Source organism: Dunckerocampus dactyliophorus, chromosome 11 (assembly GCF_027744805.1).
Source record: "Dunckerocampus dactyliophorus isolate RoL2022-P2 chromosome 11, RoL_Ddac_1.1, whole genome shotgun sequence".
NCBI classification, from domain to species: Eukaryota; Metazoa; Chordata; class Actinopteri; order Syngnathiformes; family Syngnathidae; genus Dunckerocampus; species Dunckerocampus dactyliophorus.
The window spans coordinates 9075268-9088453 of NC_072829.1; the positions used below are offsets into that span (position 1 = coordinate 9075268).

The window sequence follows — 13186 nt, forward strand, 5'->3', positions numbered from 1 at the left end:
ACTAGCGACTAGCTTCACCACACGCTCACCCGCAGCACGTCAGCCCACGCTCGCAGTGCCTCAGGCCACTACCAAACGGCAACGCTACATATTTGAGCTGCTGCTACTGCTCCTTTGTTTTTATTTTGGAGTTTGGGAAAGTTAATGCTACGTGTAGGCGTTGGTTTTTCACACCACTGTATGTTTCCTGTGACTGACTGGTGTCCAGTCCAGGGTGTTCTCCTCTGCCTCTTACCCCAAAAAGGCATCTGGGATAGACCCCAGCTTACCTGTCTAGAAGATGAATGGATGACTGAATTAGCAAAACAAATCATGCCATTGCTCATTTGTTGTACGTGTGCTTATGAATATCAATGTTTGAGCAGTCTGTTTATGCCTGAATGTGGTCGTCTTGCTGTGACATTTTTCTAGGTTGGATCAAATTTATTTAATTTGGGTGCCTTTTGTGTCTTTTGTCTCTCAGGACTCAATGCTCTGCCCTTTGATCCGTCCACCAACAACGACCCCCTCCACTTCAACAACACCAGCGGGTCGCTGGTGACGGAGTGTCCTCCATTAGAAAACTCGCCTGAAAATAGCAAGAAAAGGAAGCGAGCCAGCCTGCCTCCAGGTACTGACGACAACTAAATCATGGCAGGATTATGCAGCGATGTCAAATCTTTGCACTCTTGTGTATTATGTTGAATTCTAAATGTGATGCAGGCACAGATTCTTTTTTTTCTAGACCATGTTTTTTTTCCGGCAACATCACATCACAGGGATTGGAATTGTTGCATAATCCTATTATTTGGTAGGGAAAAGAGCATCTTTGTTTGATATTTGAAGGGTGTAACGCTCCATGTATTTGCAATCTGATTTTTCCGTACTGTACAGAGGCATACAGAATTCCGACATGGTACATATTGAGTGATGGACAGCAAGTGCAACTGAGTCACACGTCTAAACAAATAGAGTGCGAATATAGTGCCAAGGAGAAGCCATCCATCTATCCATCTTCTTCAGCTTATCCGAGGTAGGGTCATGGAAGCAGCAGCCTAAGCAGGAAAGCTCAGACTTCCCTCTCCCTGGCTACTTCGTCCAGCTCTTATCGTCCAGCGTATCCCAAGGGGGTTTCCCAGGCCACTTGATAGACATAGCCTCCAACGTGTCCTGGGTCTTCCCCGAGGCCTCCTACCGGTTGGACGTGCTCTGAACGCCTCCGCAGGGAGGCGTCCAGGGGACATCCTGACCAGATGCCTGAGCCATGTCATCTGGCTCCTCTCAATGCGGAGGAGCAGCTGCTCTACTCAGAGTTTCCTACCCTCACCTATGGTCATGCATGAGCTTTGGGTAGTGACCGAAAGGACAAGATCGCGGGTATAAGTGGCCGAAATGAGTTTTACCACAGGGTGGCTGGGCTCTCCCTTAGAGATAGGGTGAGAAGCACTGTCATACTCCAGTATGACCGGACATAGATAGGAACATAGATCGACCGATAAATTGAGAGCTTTGCCTTTCGGCTCAGCTCCCTCGTCACCAAAACAGACCAGTGCTCGGTATACATCACTGCAGATGCTGCGCCAATCCGCGCCAATTGGAGGTGCTGATTCTCATCCCAGCTGCTTCACACTTGGCTGCAAACCAATCCAGTGAGAGTTGAATGGCGGCTTGATGAAGCCAGCAGGACCACATCATCCGCAAAAAGCAGAGACCCAGTCCTGCAGCCATCAAACCGGATCCCCTCAACGGCTAGAAATTCTGTCCATAAAAGTAATGAACAGTAATGAAAGTAATGAACAGAATCCATAAAAGTAATAAGTAGTAAGTAACATAATTGGTGACAAAGGTCCAACTCTCACTGGAAACTGGTTCGACTTATTGCCGGCAATGCGAACCAAACTCTGACACCAGTCATATGGGAACGAACAGCCTGAATTAGATATAATAATTACACCCCATATTTTCAGAGTACTTTGCATATAATTCCTCGAGGAGCACGGTCAAATGCCTTCTCCAAGTCCACAAAACACATGTAGACCGGTTAGGCAAACTCCCATGCCATTCAAGGACCCTTTTGAGAGTGTAGAGTTGGTCCACAGTTCCACGATTAGGACAAGAACGACACTGCTCCTGCTGAATCTGAGATTCAACAATCCGGCAGATCTTCCTCTCCAGAGCCCCCGAATAGACCTTACCAGGAAGGCTGAGAAGTGTGATCCCACCATAGTTGGAATACACCCTGCGGTCCCCCTTCTTAAAAATGGGGACCACCACCCCGGTCTGCCAGTCCAGAGCCACCGCCCCCGAAGTCCACGCGATGCTGCAGAGTGGTGTCAACCAAGACACACCCCTGAATTCAGGGCCTTAAGGAACTCAGGGCGGATCTCATCCACACCCAGGGCCCTGCCACCGAGGAACTTTTTGACCACCTTGGCAACCTCAACCCAGAGATAGGAGAACCCACATGGAGTCCCCAGGCACTGCTCCCTTGTGTTGGTGGGGTTGAGGTCTTTAAAGTATTCCTTCCATCGGTCCACAACATCTCAAGTCAAGGTCAGCAACACACCATCCCCACAATATGTAGTGTTGATTGTGCACTGCTTCCCCCTCCCCAATCTTTAAGTCTTTTCGAAGCCATCCAGAAGTCGTTCTCCATGGCTTCGCCAAGCTCCTCCCATATCCTGGTTTTTGCCTCGACGACTGCCAGTACCTGTCAGCTGCCTCCAGAGTCCCATGAGCCAAAAAGGCCTGATAGGACTCCTCCTTCAGCTTGAAGGCATTGGTGTCCACCAACAGGTTCTGGGATTACCGCCACGACAGGCACTGACCACCTTATGGCCACAGTTCTGATCAGCCGTCTCGACAATGGAGGCACAGAGCATGGCCCACTCGGACTCAATGTCCGGCGCTTCCCTCAAAACATGGTCGAAGCTCTCCCGGAGGTGGAAGTTGAAACTTCTTCTGACAGTGGACTCTGCCAGACGTTCCCCGAGGTCTGACCGCTATTCCTCCCCCACCGTCGGAGCCATCAATAGTGTTTCTCACCTTCTTTGTCAAATTGCTGGCACTTTCAGCTTTTTTTTTTGGCCCCAGGGCGGCTTATTTAGCAGTCACAATCAATAAAAATAAATAGTCAGCCACACGTATGCTTACTCGTTTTCGCGGCTCAATACAGTAAAGGGCAAACTGACTAGTTACGTGCAAAAAAAACGAATCATACAAAAATTGGGGCATATGAAAACAGATGTTTGACTGTGTTAAATATCATTTGACATTATTTTCTAATTTTGCATTTGCAAATTCTATTTTTAAGATAGCCGTTCGCATTTTTTTTCGATAAAAAACCATTAAAGCCATTCACGCAAAATTTAAGCAGTTTTATGTTGCACATTTTATTTCCTCACTGCACCGAAAACAAACCAAAATATGACCTTAAAGCTGAGGAACGTACCACATCGTGATTATGGTGTACCATAGCACCCACTGACTGCATCTCAAATGGAATACTTCCATCAGTACTGGGGTGTCACAAGATCGTGCGAGATTAAAGTGTGCCTAGATTTCTCTTTGAGAAAAAAAATAAACAAAAATGTCTCGTGGGCACTAGGCCTGGGACGATAAATTAATTAAACACGTAATAAAAGAAAATGAACTTCACAATTATGCCGGCCTTAATATAGTGCCGTGTGCATGTGTGTCTGTTTTCCTTGTTTCTTGCCTCCAAACAGGCAGGAAGAGGACTCACTCTGTGCATTGGTTTTAGCACCTTGGCGTGTTGGTTCCACAGAACAACGGCAGGAATGGAGTTAGCCCTTTTGTCAGTATACAGTCACTTTGTCTTGGTGGGTGGAGGCGGGGCCAGTAGCACACACAGAATGCAGATGAGTGTAACGTAGTAAAAATTATATTAGTAGATTGCAATATGTTGTTATATTTTTTTGTTGAACTTTCCTCAAAAGTAATGTTAAAATCTCGTCTCGTTCTCGTAGACCCAATTTCATGTATCTACTCGTCTCGTGAAGTGAGTGTCTTGTGGCACCCCTCTTCAGTACTCTTCAATATGTAGACTACAGTATGTACACTGCATATTTTGAGTGTGTGAATTTTGACAATTTAGTGCAGTCCCAAATCAATGTGCACTTACTGGAAATGACACTCGCAATATTTATCCGCTTCCTTTTCTTCTCTTCTTTTGTGAATTGCAACCACCCTCCCCTTCTGCTGTGTAGTGAAGATGGTGGTAATTGAGGGTGGGAAGTTTCCATCCGGGTACACTGCAGTGCGAATGCACTTATGCACTCAAAATGCTAAGTGTAAGTATGCAAGTGAGCAAATTGAAACACAGCCCTAGTCTATTGGTACTCCGATATGCGGGGTGTGTCCTCTGGCTGGGGTGGCCTGTCCATCTTCTTGGAGGTCAGATAGCCGCAACAGCTAACAGCTCCTTGCCTGACTGTCTGTTGCCATGCCAACACCACCTGCCAATCAAATCGGCAGCAACCTTTTAGCTTCCTCCCACTCACCCGAACACACACTGACCTTGCGTCAAGTGCTTTTGTGTGTGGACATGCGCACACGTGGCTCCGTGTGATTATTTTGGCATTTGGATTGACAAAAGGTTGCTCTGCCCGCCAATTCGTCAAATTAAAGAGAGACTTCTAATTAAAGAGAGCTGATTAATAAACTGCTTTTGTGTGTGTGGAAAGAAAACGACGGTCCTTGAAACTAAATGGGAGGTGTTCCTGTTCCTTGTTCTCACTTCTGTTTGCTTTTGAGTGTTAATTCACATTCCGTGTAAAACGATAATTGGATAATGTATCATATCAAACAGGCTCTTAAGTATCCTAATTATTAAGTTGAAGGGCAACAATCACTGTTAAGACCCTTTCACTCCTTTAAGCAGAGTAACGAGAAGCAATTTCAAGTGACACAACACTGAAAGGTTTAATTCCCCGCCCCCATGCTCCCCACCATACGATCACCACATGTGTTTCACACACGGCCTATCATTGGTTTAAGCCATGTTTTGGTGACAATAAGGTTTGTGGAAAATGTCAGTGTTGTCAAACACATCACTACCCCACTGCAGATTTTCTCATTTTCACTATCAGCATAACCACACAGGCTTTTTTCCTCTGAAAAGACTGAACGTGTTTATCTATCATCATTCATACGCAACATCAGGCAGCTTTATTTGCATTGTGCATGAGGGCAATTCAAAGTGCTGAATGGAGCTATATAACACTTAACACTGTAACACTTGCTATTTAGGTTCAACAAATGGATTAGTTAGTGGTTTAGATTTTAAAATTCAGCATTAAAAGTGTTCAAAAAATACCAAAAATTGGTTCAAAACATGAGATAAAGAACAAAAATCTTCCAATTTATTTAAATCAAATGATTCAATAGGAAATAATGGAAATGAATAAGTTCCAGGGTCAAACTGTCATAAAACTGATACTGCAGGCAATGTTTTAAGTAACATTTTAAACATTTTTAACTGTCATACCAGAGTAAAAAAAAAAAAAAAAGTTAAACGCTGTATCATAAAGCATCATGAAAGCACAGGAAAAGCAAAAGACACTTGCGGAGTTAAACAAGGTTAATACTAGGGTGGGGAACTGCCCCACGTCGGCCATATATGAGGGGAACTGTCTCAAAATGCTCTAAAATGTTGAACCCACATAAGCTACTAAAATATTTTATTGAAAATGTGTTTTATTTGACCTTTGGATGACATACATGATTGGAAAAAGGTTCTTCACCCATGCATTTAGATGCTCACAAAGCTGAAATCTTGCAAAATATGCTGAGGTCTTGAAATCTTGCACACTTTTGATATTGCCATTTCACGATATATACTATAGAGGCACATTTTTCTCTAAAAGTTTGCTCTAATTATCCTGGCATTAGACTCTCAAATTAGACGGAACTAAATTTAACCCGTTTTGATGTGGAACGTATGAACGGGAGACGCCATGGAATTGTAAAAACAAAACTTAAACCTAAGAGAAACAGTACTAATAAATGCTAAACCATGCACGGGCATTATATATAATAATAAACATTTGTTCTAATGTTGTATCACAGTTTTTTTGGTTTTGTTTTGTTTTTTTGCATGGCCCTCAGAGGACCAAAAACTGAAATGATAGGAGAATGGTTCCCCATGGCTGCTTTCAGACGCTCACTGAGCTGAAAGTGTGCAAGATTTGCTGAGGTTGCATCATCGTGTCTTTTACTATGGTCCTATTCAAACTAAAAAAAAAAAAAAAAAAAAAAAAACATAGCGGAAAAAGTTTCCTGCCTGTGTTTTTGATGCTCACAGAGCTGAAATCTTGATTTGCTGAGGTGTTGAAATTTTGTGCGATCTTGGTGGTGCGAGCTCCTGATTTTTACTTCTGCAGGCACATTTGTCTGTCGAGCCAAGTAATTCTGGCATTACACTCTTAAACTAGAAAGAAATCATGTTTGTCTGGAGCTTATGAAAGGAAGAGTCCACCCGTGTTTTTTAGTAATGTGACACAAAGTGACTTGGACAACCTTCCTCCTGCTATGTTCAATAATGCAAGATGGTCAAACAGCTTGTCAGTATAGTGCAATGAATCCTGCATTGGATATTTTCTACCTTATCCTGTCACACTGTACTCTCCCTTTATAAGCACTGTTTACTTTCTGTCATAGACCGTGATAAAGAGTGACATGTACTTTCTTACATAACACGATTTGCCTCGCTTCCTTTAGCCCTCTCGGGAGCTTATTCTTGAGGAGGTTTTTACACTAACGTATTTCTCCCCTCTTGAGTATAAGAAGGTCACTTGGTCTTTTCTTTGTCTGTTTTTCATATTGTCTTGCTTGTCTGTTTTACTGCCATTCGGGACCCTCTGGGAGAACACAGCGTAGTACAGACTGACCAATCGGGCAGATAGTGACGTGTAAGAGGGCGGGATTATCCAAGCTTGGTGGTCTCGGCCGTCGAGCTCTCAGCGGAGGACTGATGGAGCTCATTAAGAGCCGTGCTGATTTAGTCTCGTTAAGGGACCCCTAATGGATAGATTTTTCTCATTACTGTTGCTTTCATAATCCATTGTGTGTGTGTTCAAGCATCCGTTACAACACACACCTTTTTTTTTTTTTTGGTTTTGTTTTTTGCACAGCTGCAATTTCAGTTCATTAAATTACAGGGCAAATTTAAAGAGAGAAAGAAAACAAACTGCTTGTCTGATGTGGCCCTGGAGGAATTGGACACATTTCACACTGTAAAGCTACCATGCTGATAGATCACAAGCGCTCACATCCTGCCAGTGGTGGTATTTTCACTTCATAATCTGTTTGAAAAGTAGAGAAGTGCTCTTAAGGGTGCGTTCACGCTTATCATGTTTGGATCCGTTAAAAGGTGTTTTTGCTGCGCTTGTACGGTTGGTTTGGTCAAGTGTGAATCACCCATACTGTGATGTACCGTAAAGCAACGTGTATAAACCACACCCGTGTATTAACCGCACCCCCATTTTGTCACGGCGGGGGAAAAAAAATGTTTAGTTCATAAATGCTTGCCAACTCTTTCATCTCAAATCAACATGCGTAAAGGTACTAGGCAATTTCAAAAAGAAGAATAAAGAAGAAATCTGAACATCTAGATCTTTAATATTATGGCTAAGCACAGATTAATAATAATAATAATAATAATAATAATAATAATAAATCAAAATAAAGAAATTAGCAATTTTCAGAGATGTTTTGATATCTTATCTTTCACTGCTTCTCTTTTTCTCTATTTATTGCATTGCTTCAGTGTGAATTTGAAAAAACTCCAACGTTGTATTGCATTTTACAACTGCAATGTTTTAATGGAAGCTTAGGTTAGCTTCAGTGTATATAGAGATCATTTCACTGTGTGAAAATACAGACAGCCGTCAGATAAGTTAGTTGCATACACAAGCATTTTCAGCAACTGTACAGCAGAGGGCGCTAAAGTCAAAGCAACTGTCTGACCCACAGACGGCTATTCTAAAATGGGCTTCTCGTCAATTTCTGCGTCTGGTCACAGACCTGTCATCATGTATAAACAGCACCCCGATTTTTTGCTTCTTACCAGTGGAAAAAAAGTGCGGTTTATACACGGTGCTTTACGGTACACCAAACTTGCAGCTTAAAAGATGAGTCTCGATCCGCTTACAAGTGAATTCTGGTGCGGTTCAGTTCACTTGAGTTCAAATGTGAACGCTACACAGACCAAAAATAACGGGCCAAGGGTTAAAATGACAGCAAAGAGTATGTAGAAATGCCAAATATGTAAGAGAAAATTTGCTCTCTTCCTCTGTTTGTGTGTGACAATGGCGCTATTTAAAAGTATATTTCAGAAGCTTTTTTGTGAAATCCTAAACTAGTAAAAATAGCAGAATATAAAAATAATCTACATATTCAACCCAAGAAGCGGCATTTTGATTTGGATTGTTTGCGCTAGGCCATGTCGTATGTCATGAAAGCTGCCCAATCAAGTCTTTACTTTATGCATACTGTATGTTCTTTACCGCACAGCTTTTGGTCTCATGACAAAGTGTACCCGCTAACCGAACCGCACAAAATTTTTGGTATGGACCAGAGTACCGATCCACCAGTGTAAACCAGCCTATATTCAACCAGGAAGCAACTACTCAAAATCTTAGCTCAAACCCAGTTTATTTTCACATTTAAGCCGAGAAATTTAGTCAAGCCTCAACGTGCAGTTTTTTAATGACGCTCTGGGCCATCGTAGTTGCACTTTTAGTTTGTTTTTATTTTGTATTTACGTGCGCTTATTGCGTGTGACAATCCATAACAAGTGATGCCTCAGGGGCAGCAGGCACTCTGCGAGGACCTTCCTCTTCAGATTTTATCACTCTCTCAACACAGCCAGAGATGCTCATTTTCCCGCTGCGCTGAAGCTGCAGGTGGCGAGCCAGCGGCTGATTTAGAACTGCTTGCTTTTCAGCACAAAAAGTTTGCTTGCTGGTGTAACGTGAACACATCAGAATTATATGGTACAGTCATAAAAGTAGTAAGCAATTTATTAATATTAACTGAGTAAAAATAAGAATTTTCCAAATATGCACGTAATAGGTAAATTCTAAACACATTCATATATCTTGAAGTATAAAGACTTTAGAATACATAATAATAAATGCCTAAAATAATAAGTGCATATAAATGTATAGCATAATAAAAATAATAATATTAAATACATTTTTCAAATGTTTATGAAAGAAAAGTTTAAAACACAATATAATTATTCTAATGCTAAAAACCTTTAGCATATGAGTTTGTGGAATGAAATTATGGAACGGATTGAGTAAAGAACTCAAACTGAAAGAACTCAAACCTTGGAAGCCATCAGGACCGTCAAGGTTACATTTTTTTCTCATCAGAGAATAAAACTTTCTTCCACCTTTCAATGTCCCATGTCAGTGTCCAATATTGGTGTTCTTGTGCTAATTCCAAATGGACAATTTTGTGGTGTCGAAGGAGACTAGGCCTTTGAAGACCTTTTCCTTTATAGCCGTCTCTTGCAGATGCCATCTGATGGTTATTGGACTGCGCTCGGCGCCAGTAGCGACCTTCATTTGGGCTGAGGATCCTCCGGCTCAGGGCCGGTCACATTTTTTTGTCCACCACTTGATTTTTTTGTTCCATAACCTTCAAAATCTTTGAAGAAGTTTTAAATGACTGTCTTACTGCTTCCAACCTCAGCAGCAACGTCTCGCTGTAGTTCAACAATCCCATCAAAGAGAGAAAGCTTTTTTGCCTTTGCCATCAAGGAATCATGACAGTGTGAATACCTGACAGAAAATGAAGATTTTGGTTTTAAAGGCTGTGGTCTTAAACTTTTGATCAGCTGATGAACGGCCTATTTCACTTTAATTCCAGTTTGCAGTAAATTGCTTACTCAATTTTTTATTTTTTTTTGTCTCACTCCCATTTTTTCTTTTTGCATTTTCGAACAAAAACGAAGCAGCGGCGGCGGCAGCTACAATACGTAGTTGCATCCCATTACGTGCATTCTTAGCTGCCTCTTTTTAGCTGTTTCTGTATCTTTAGAATGCACAGAAAAGAGAAAGCACATATGTGTTCATGTCTCATATAAGGTTTGTGGATGATGGACAAAATTCCCCAAAAAGTGCAATTTCTTTAAAGCACCAAAAGTCAGCATCACAAATAATGGATACACATATAAAGTATTTACTCAATGTCATTTTCTCACTGCTGGATGACAGGAAGTTGTCAGAAGGTAAATAATGTAATAGGGTGAATTTAGCTGCCAGAGATGACGGCCCCTTGGGATATTCACCTGTGTGTATGTGTGTGTGTGTGTGTGTGTGTGTGCGTGTGTGTGTGTGTGTGTGTGTGCGTGCGTGTGTTTGTGTCAGTGGTGTGCCGTCAGGGCCAGCAAAGCCTTCTCTGCTGGCCTAACCATGACCAGAAGCACTGACCTACATTTACAATTCTATTAATTTATTCCCAACAGTCTATTATCTTCATTTAGTAGCATTTTTCTTGGATGCACTGCTTCCAGTAGTGTTTGTGGACGTTAGATGTTTTTGTCCAATCAGGTTTCAACTTCTATGTCTTGCCATGTCAATGTAATCTGCTTCGGTCCTTCAGAATGAGGACGACTGGTTCCTGTTACATACAGACTATTAGCAATTGGGCTGTTTTTTTTGTTTTTTTTTAGCCAATCAGACTTCTGATTCGCCTCTCAGGGCCAGCTTGAAAAATGCCATGTAGAGGTTTGGCATTGTCTTCATCACCATGTCATTCTGTTTACACTCGTTATATTTGGCTCATCGCTAACTGTCCAACTGGTGGAAATCAGTTATTAATGGTCGAAGTTGCTTGCAGAAATGTACGTCAAGCTTATCGGTAGCAATGTATTGGCAGATAAAGGGTTAAGTGGTTGTCTCACTTCTAGAGCTGCAATGATTAATCGATGTATAGATGATTCATCATGCAGAGGAGGAGTGCGTGTGTCGCAAGTTTAAAAGTACAATGTGGACATTGCCTGGCCACGGCAGCGGCTCCTCCTGCGGCGGGTGACTCCTCCCGACCTCCGTGGACGCATGTCGGCTGCTCACATAATGTATCCGACATCAATGCACCTTACCCAGCCACGGCGGGCAGATCTTCCCGCTGTATGCTCTGGTTCTCCCGATCATGAAAGCCGTACGTCCCGTAGGAAGCCAGTACGCCCATCTTGCAATCCAAGTGTGTGGGCCTCGTACGATGCGCGCGCAGGGTACGTCCCCAGCGAGGGAAACATACAACAACCTTACATGAAACACACCTAGCACGCACGAGTTGCACGCGGCACTCACGATCAAAAAGCGGCCAACGGAGGGCGAGCAGCAAACACGTGTGTGTCGCGAATCACTTGCTCCCTAAGTACGCTCTGATATCCTAACTTCTTCTACGTGCTGGCCACGGCCAACAAATTTCCCCCAAATTGCGGCTATATACTGTGTATATATGTCATTGTTCAACTATCTTCTCATTTGTATACAATACTGGCCCTCATTATGTCTTTCAAGAAAAATTCCGGCCTGCCGAGCCTCCACTGAAAGCTCAGGTGCCAAATGCACCGCCCGCCACCGGTGTATGAGTATGTTTACAGTGTGTGTGTGTGTTTTAAGGAGGAGGTATACCAATGCAAGGTCACAGTCAGTTAAGATTAATGAGACACATGGAGACAGACCTTGTTTTATATGAGTAAATCCAGTTAAGAATGTCATGCAGGGCTCCAGACTGAGACTAAATGGTCGCATTTTTGTGACTAAAATATGAGACATTGCGAGTAAATTTTTCATCTACTTGCGCATGTGTGACCAAATAAAGGTATGCTTCCCGTATTGAGTTGACAAGGGACGCACTTTGCCGCTCATTACTGTGAAAAATAGCCTGTAAAAATTGACAAGAGCTTGTCACAGTCTAAGCCTGACGATGCCAGCGTGTGTGATCCCTCACGTTTCAATCTCATCGCAGTTCAACTTGTCTGCCATCTTTGTTTACACATTTTGCCTGGCTGTCACTTTGTTTCTCTAGCAGCAGCTTGCTAGCAAGCTAGAATTATCCCTCTTGCCTCTGGTCCACGAACTCCAAATGTGCCTTTTTTTCCCTTTACCTCAGTGACATTTTGTATTTAATACAAACAAGCAATGCAGGTCCTTCAGAGCTCGTTTTTGTCCCACGAGGAAGCTACAATGGGGTTTGTGCTTTTTTAAAATGTCCCTTGACATCTTTGCTCACCTGTTACCATTCTAATAATTACGTGCGATAACACTGATTTCGTTCTCGGCCGAATACTGATTAAAAATCAGGCTGGTATCGATACTTTGATACTTGAATTACTTGCAAATTCACCTGTTGTGTCTGTTCAATTTGTAAAAGTAGTGTATTTTACCTCATAGCATAAAGCACAAAACATTGAATTTATTTATTCATTCAATACATTATTAATTTAAATAAATGAATAATTTATTTTCAGTATTTTGAGGTAGCAGGGTCATTTACAATATAGCCACGCTAATATACAACAGAAAAAAAACAGACCAAAATCATATCAAATATGTTAAAATAGTATTTTTAACAATAAGAACTGCTAAGAATGAAAACCTTATTCACAATTCACACTTGGATCCATTTACGATCGGTCATTGTTTCAACAGACGTTTCAGATAAACATTCCCGTTAATGTTTGAAGTATCAAAAGTATCGATATTTTGATTTGATCATCGATTTTAGAGCATGAAGAGCTGGTATCGGAAGTATCAGTATTTAAGTATCGATCCACGAGTGCTATCATAAACCTGGACACTCAATTTCTACAGTTTTTTACTGTCCTGTTTAAGCAGGACATTTTTCTACAAGAAGAATATTAAAATAGGTTTTTTATTCTGCTAATTGTGTTACGTTTGACTAAAAAATATATTAATGAACAATTCATTTTCCATCTATTGTTAGTGTTACCCTTAAAAGGGCAAAAAATGTAATTCAGGTTTGTGTCAAATAGTACAAAATTAGTTTCATACAAAAACAAAAAACAGGCGGGTTGGTTGGCCCTGCCAACAAGGTGTCCCTTATTTACTTTTGCAGAAGTTGGCAACCCTATCCCTTAATATGCCGATTTGATGTTGTTATTATTATTGAATATTACTAGTATTTGTGCTGGCCCCATCACAGC

The 13186-nt window shown here is 41.8% G+C and overlaps 1 protein-coding gene across 5 annotated transcripts in view; it reads left to right on the forward strand.

The window, feature by feature from the left end:
• Nucleotides 1–13186, forward strand: part of enox2 (ecto-NOX disulfide-thiol exchanger 2) — a 246205-nt gene that overhangs the window by 117714 nt on the left and 115305 nt on the right. For all 5 annotated transcript variants that reach the window (XM_054792439.1, XM_054792442.1, XM_054792440.1 and 2 more), the window contains one exon: nt 464–610. In XM_054792439.1, coding sequence (XP_054648414.1) covers nt 464–610 — 147 coding nt within the window. The remainder of the gene's footprint in view (nt 1–463; nt 611–13186) is intronic.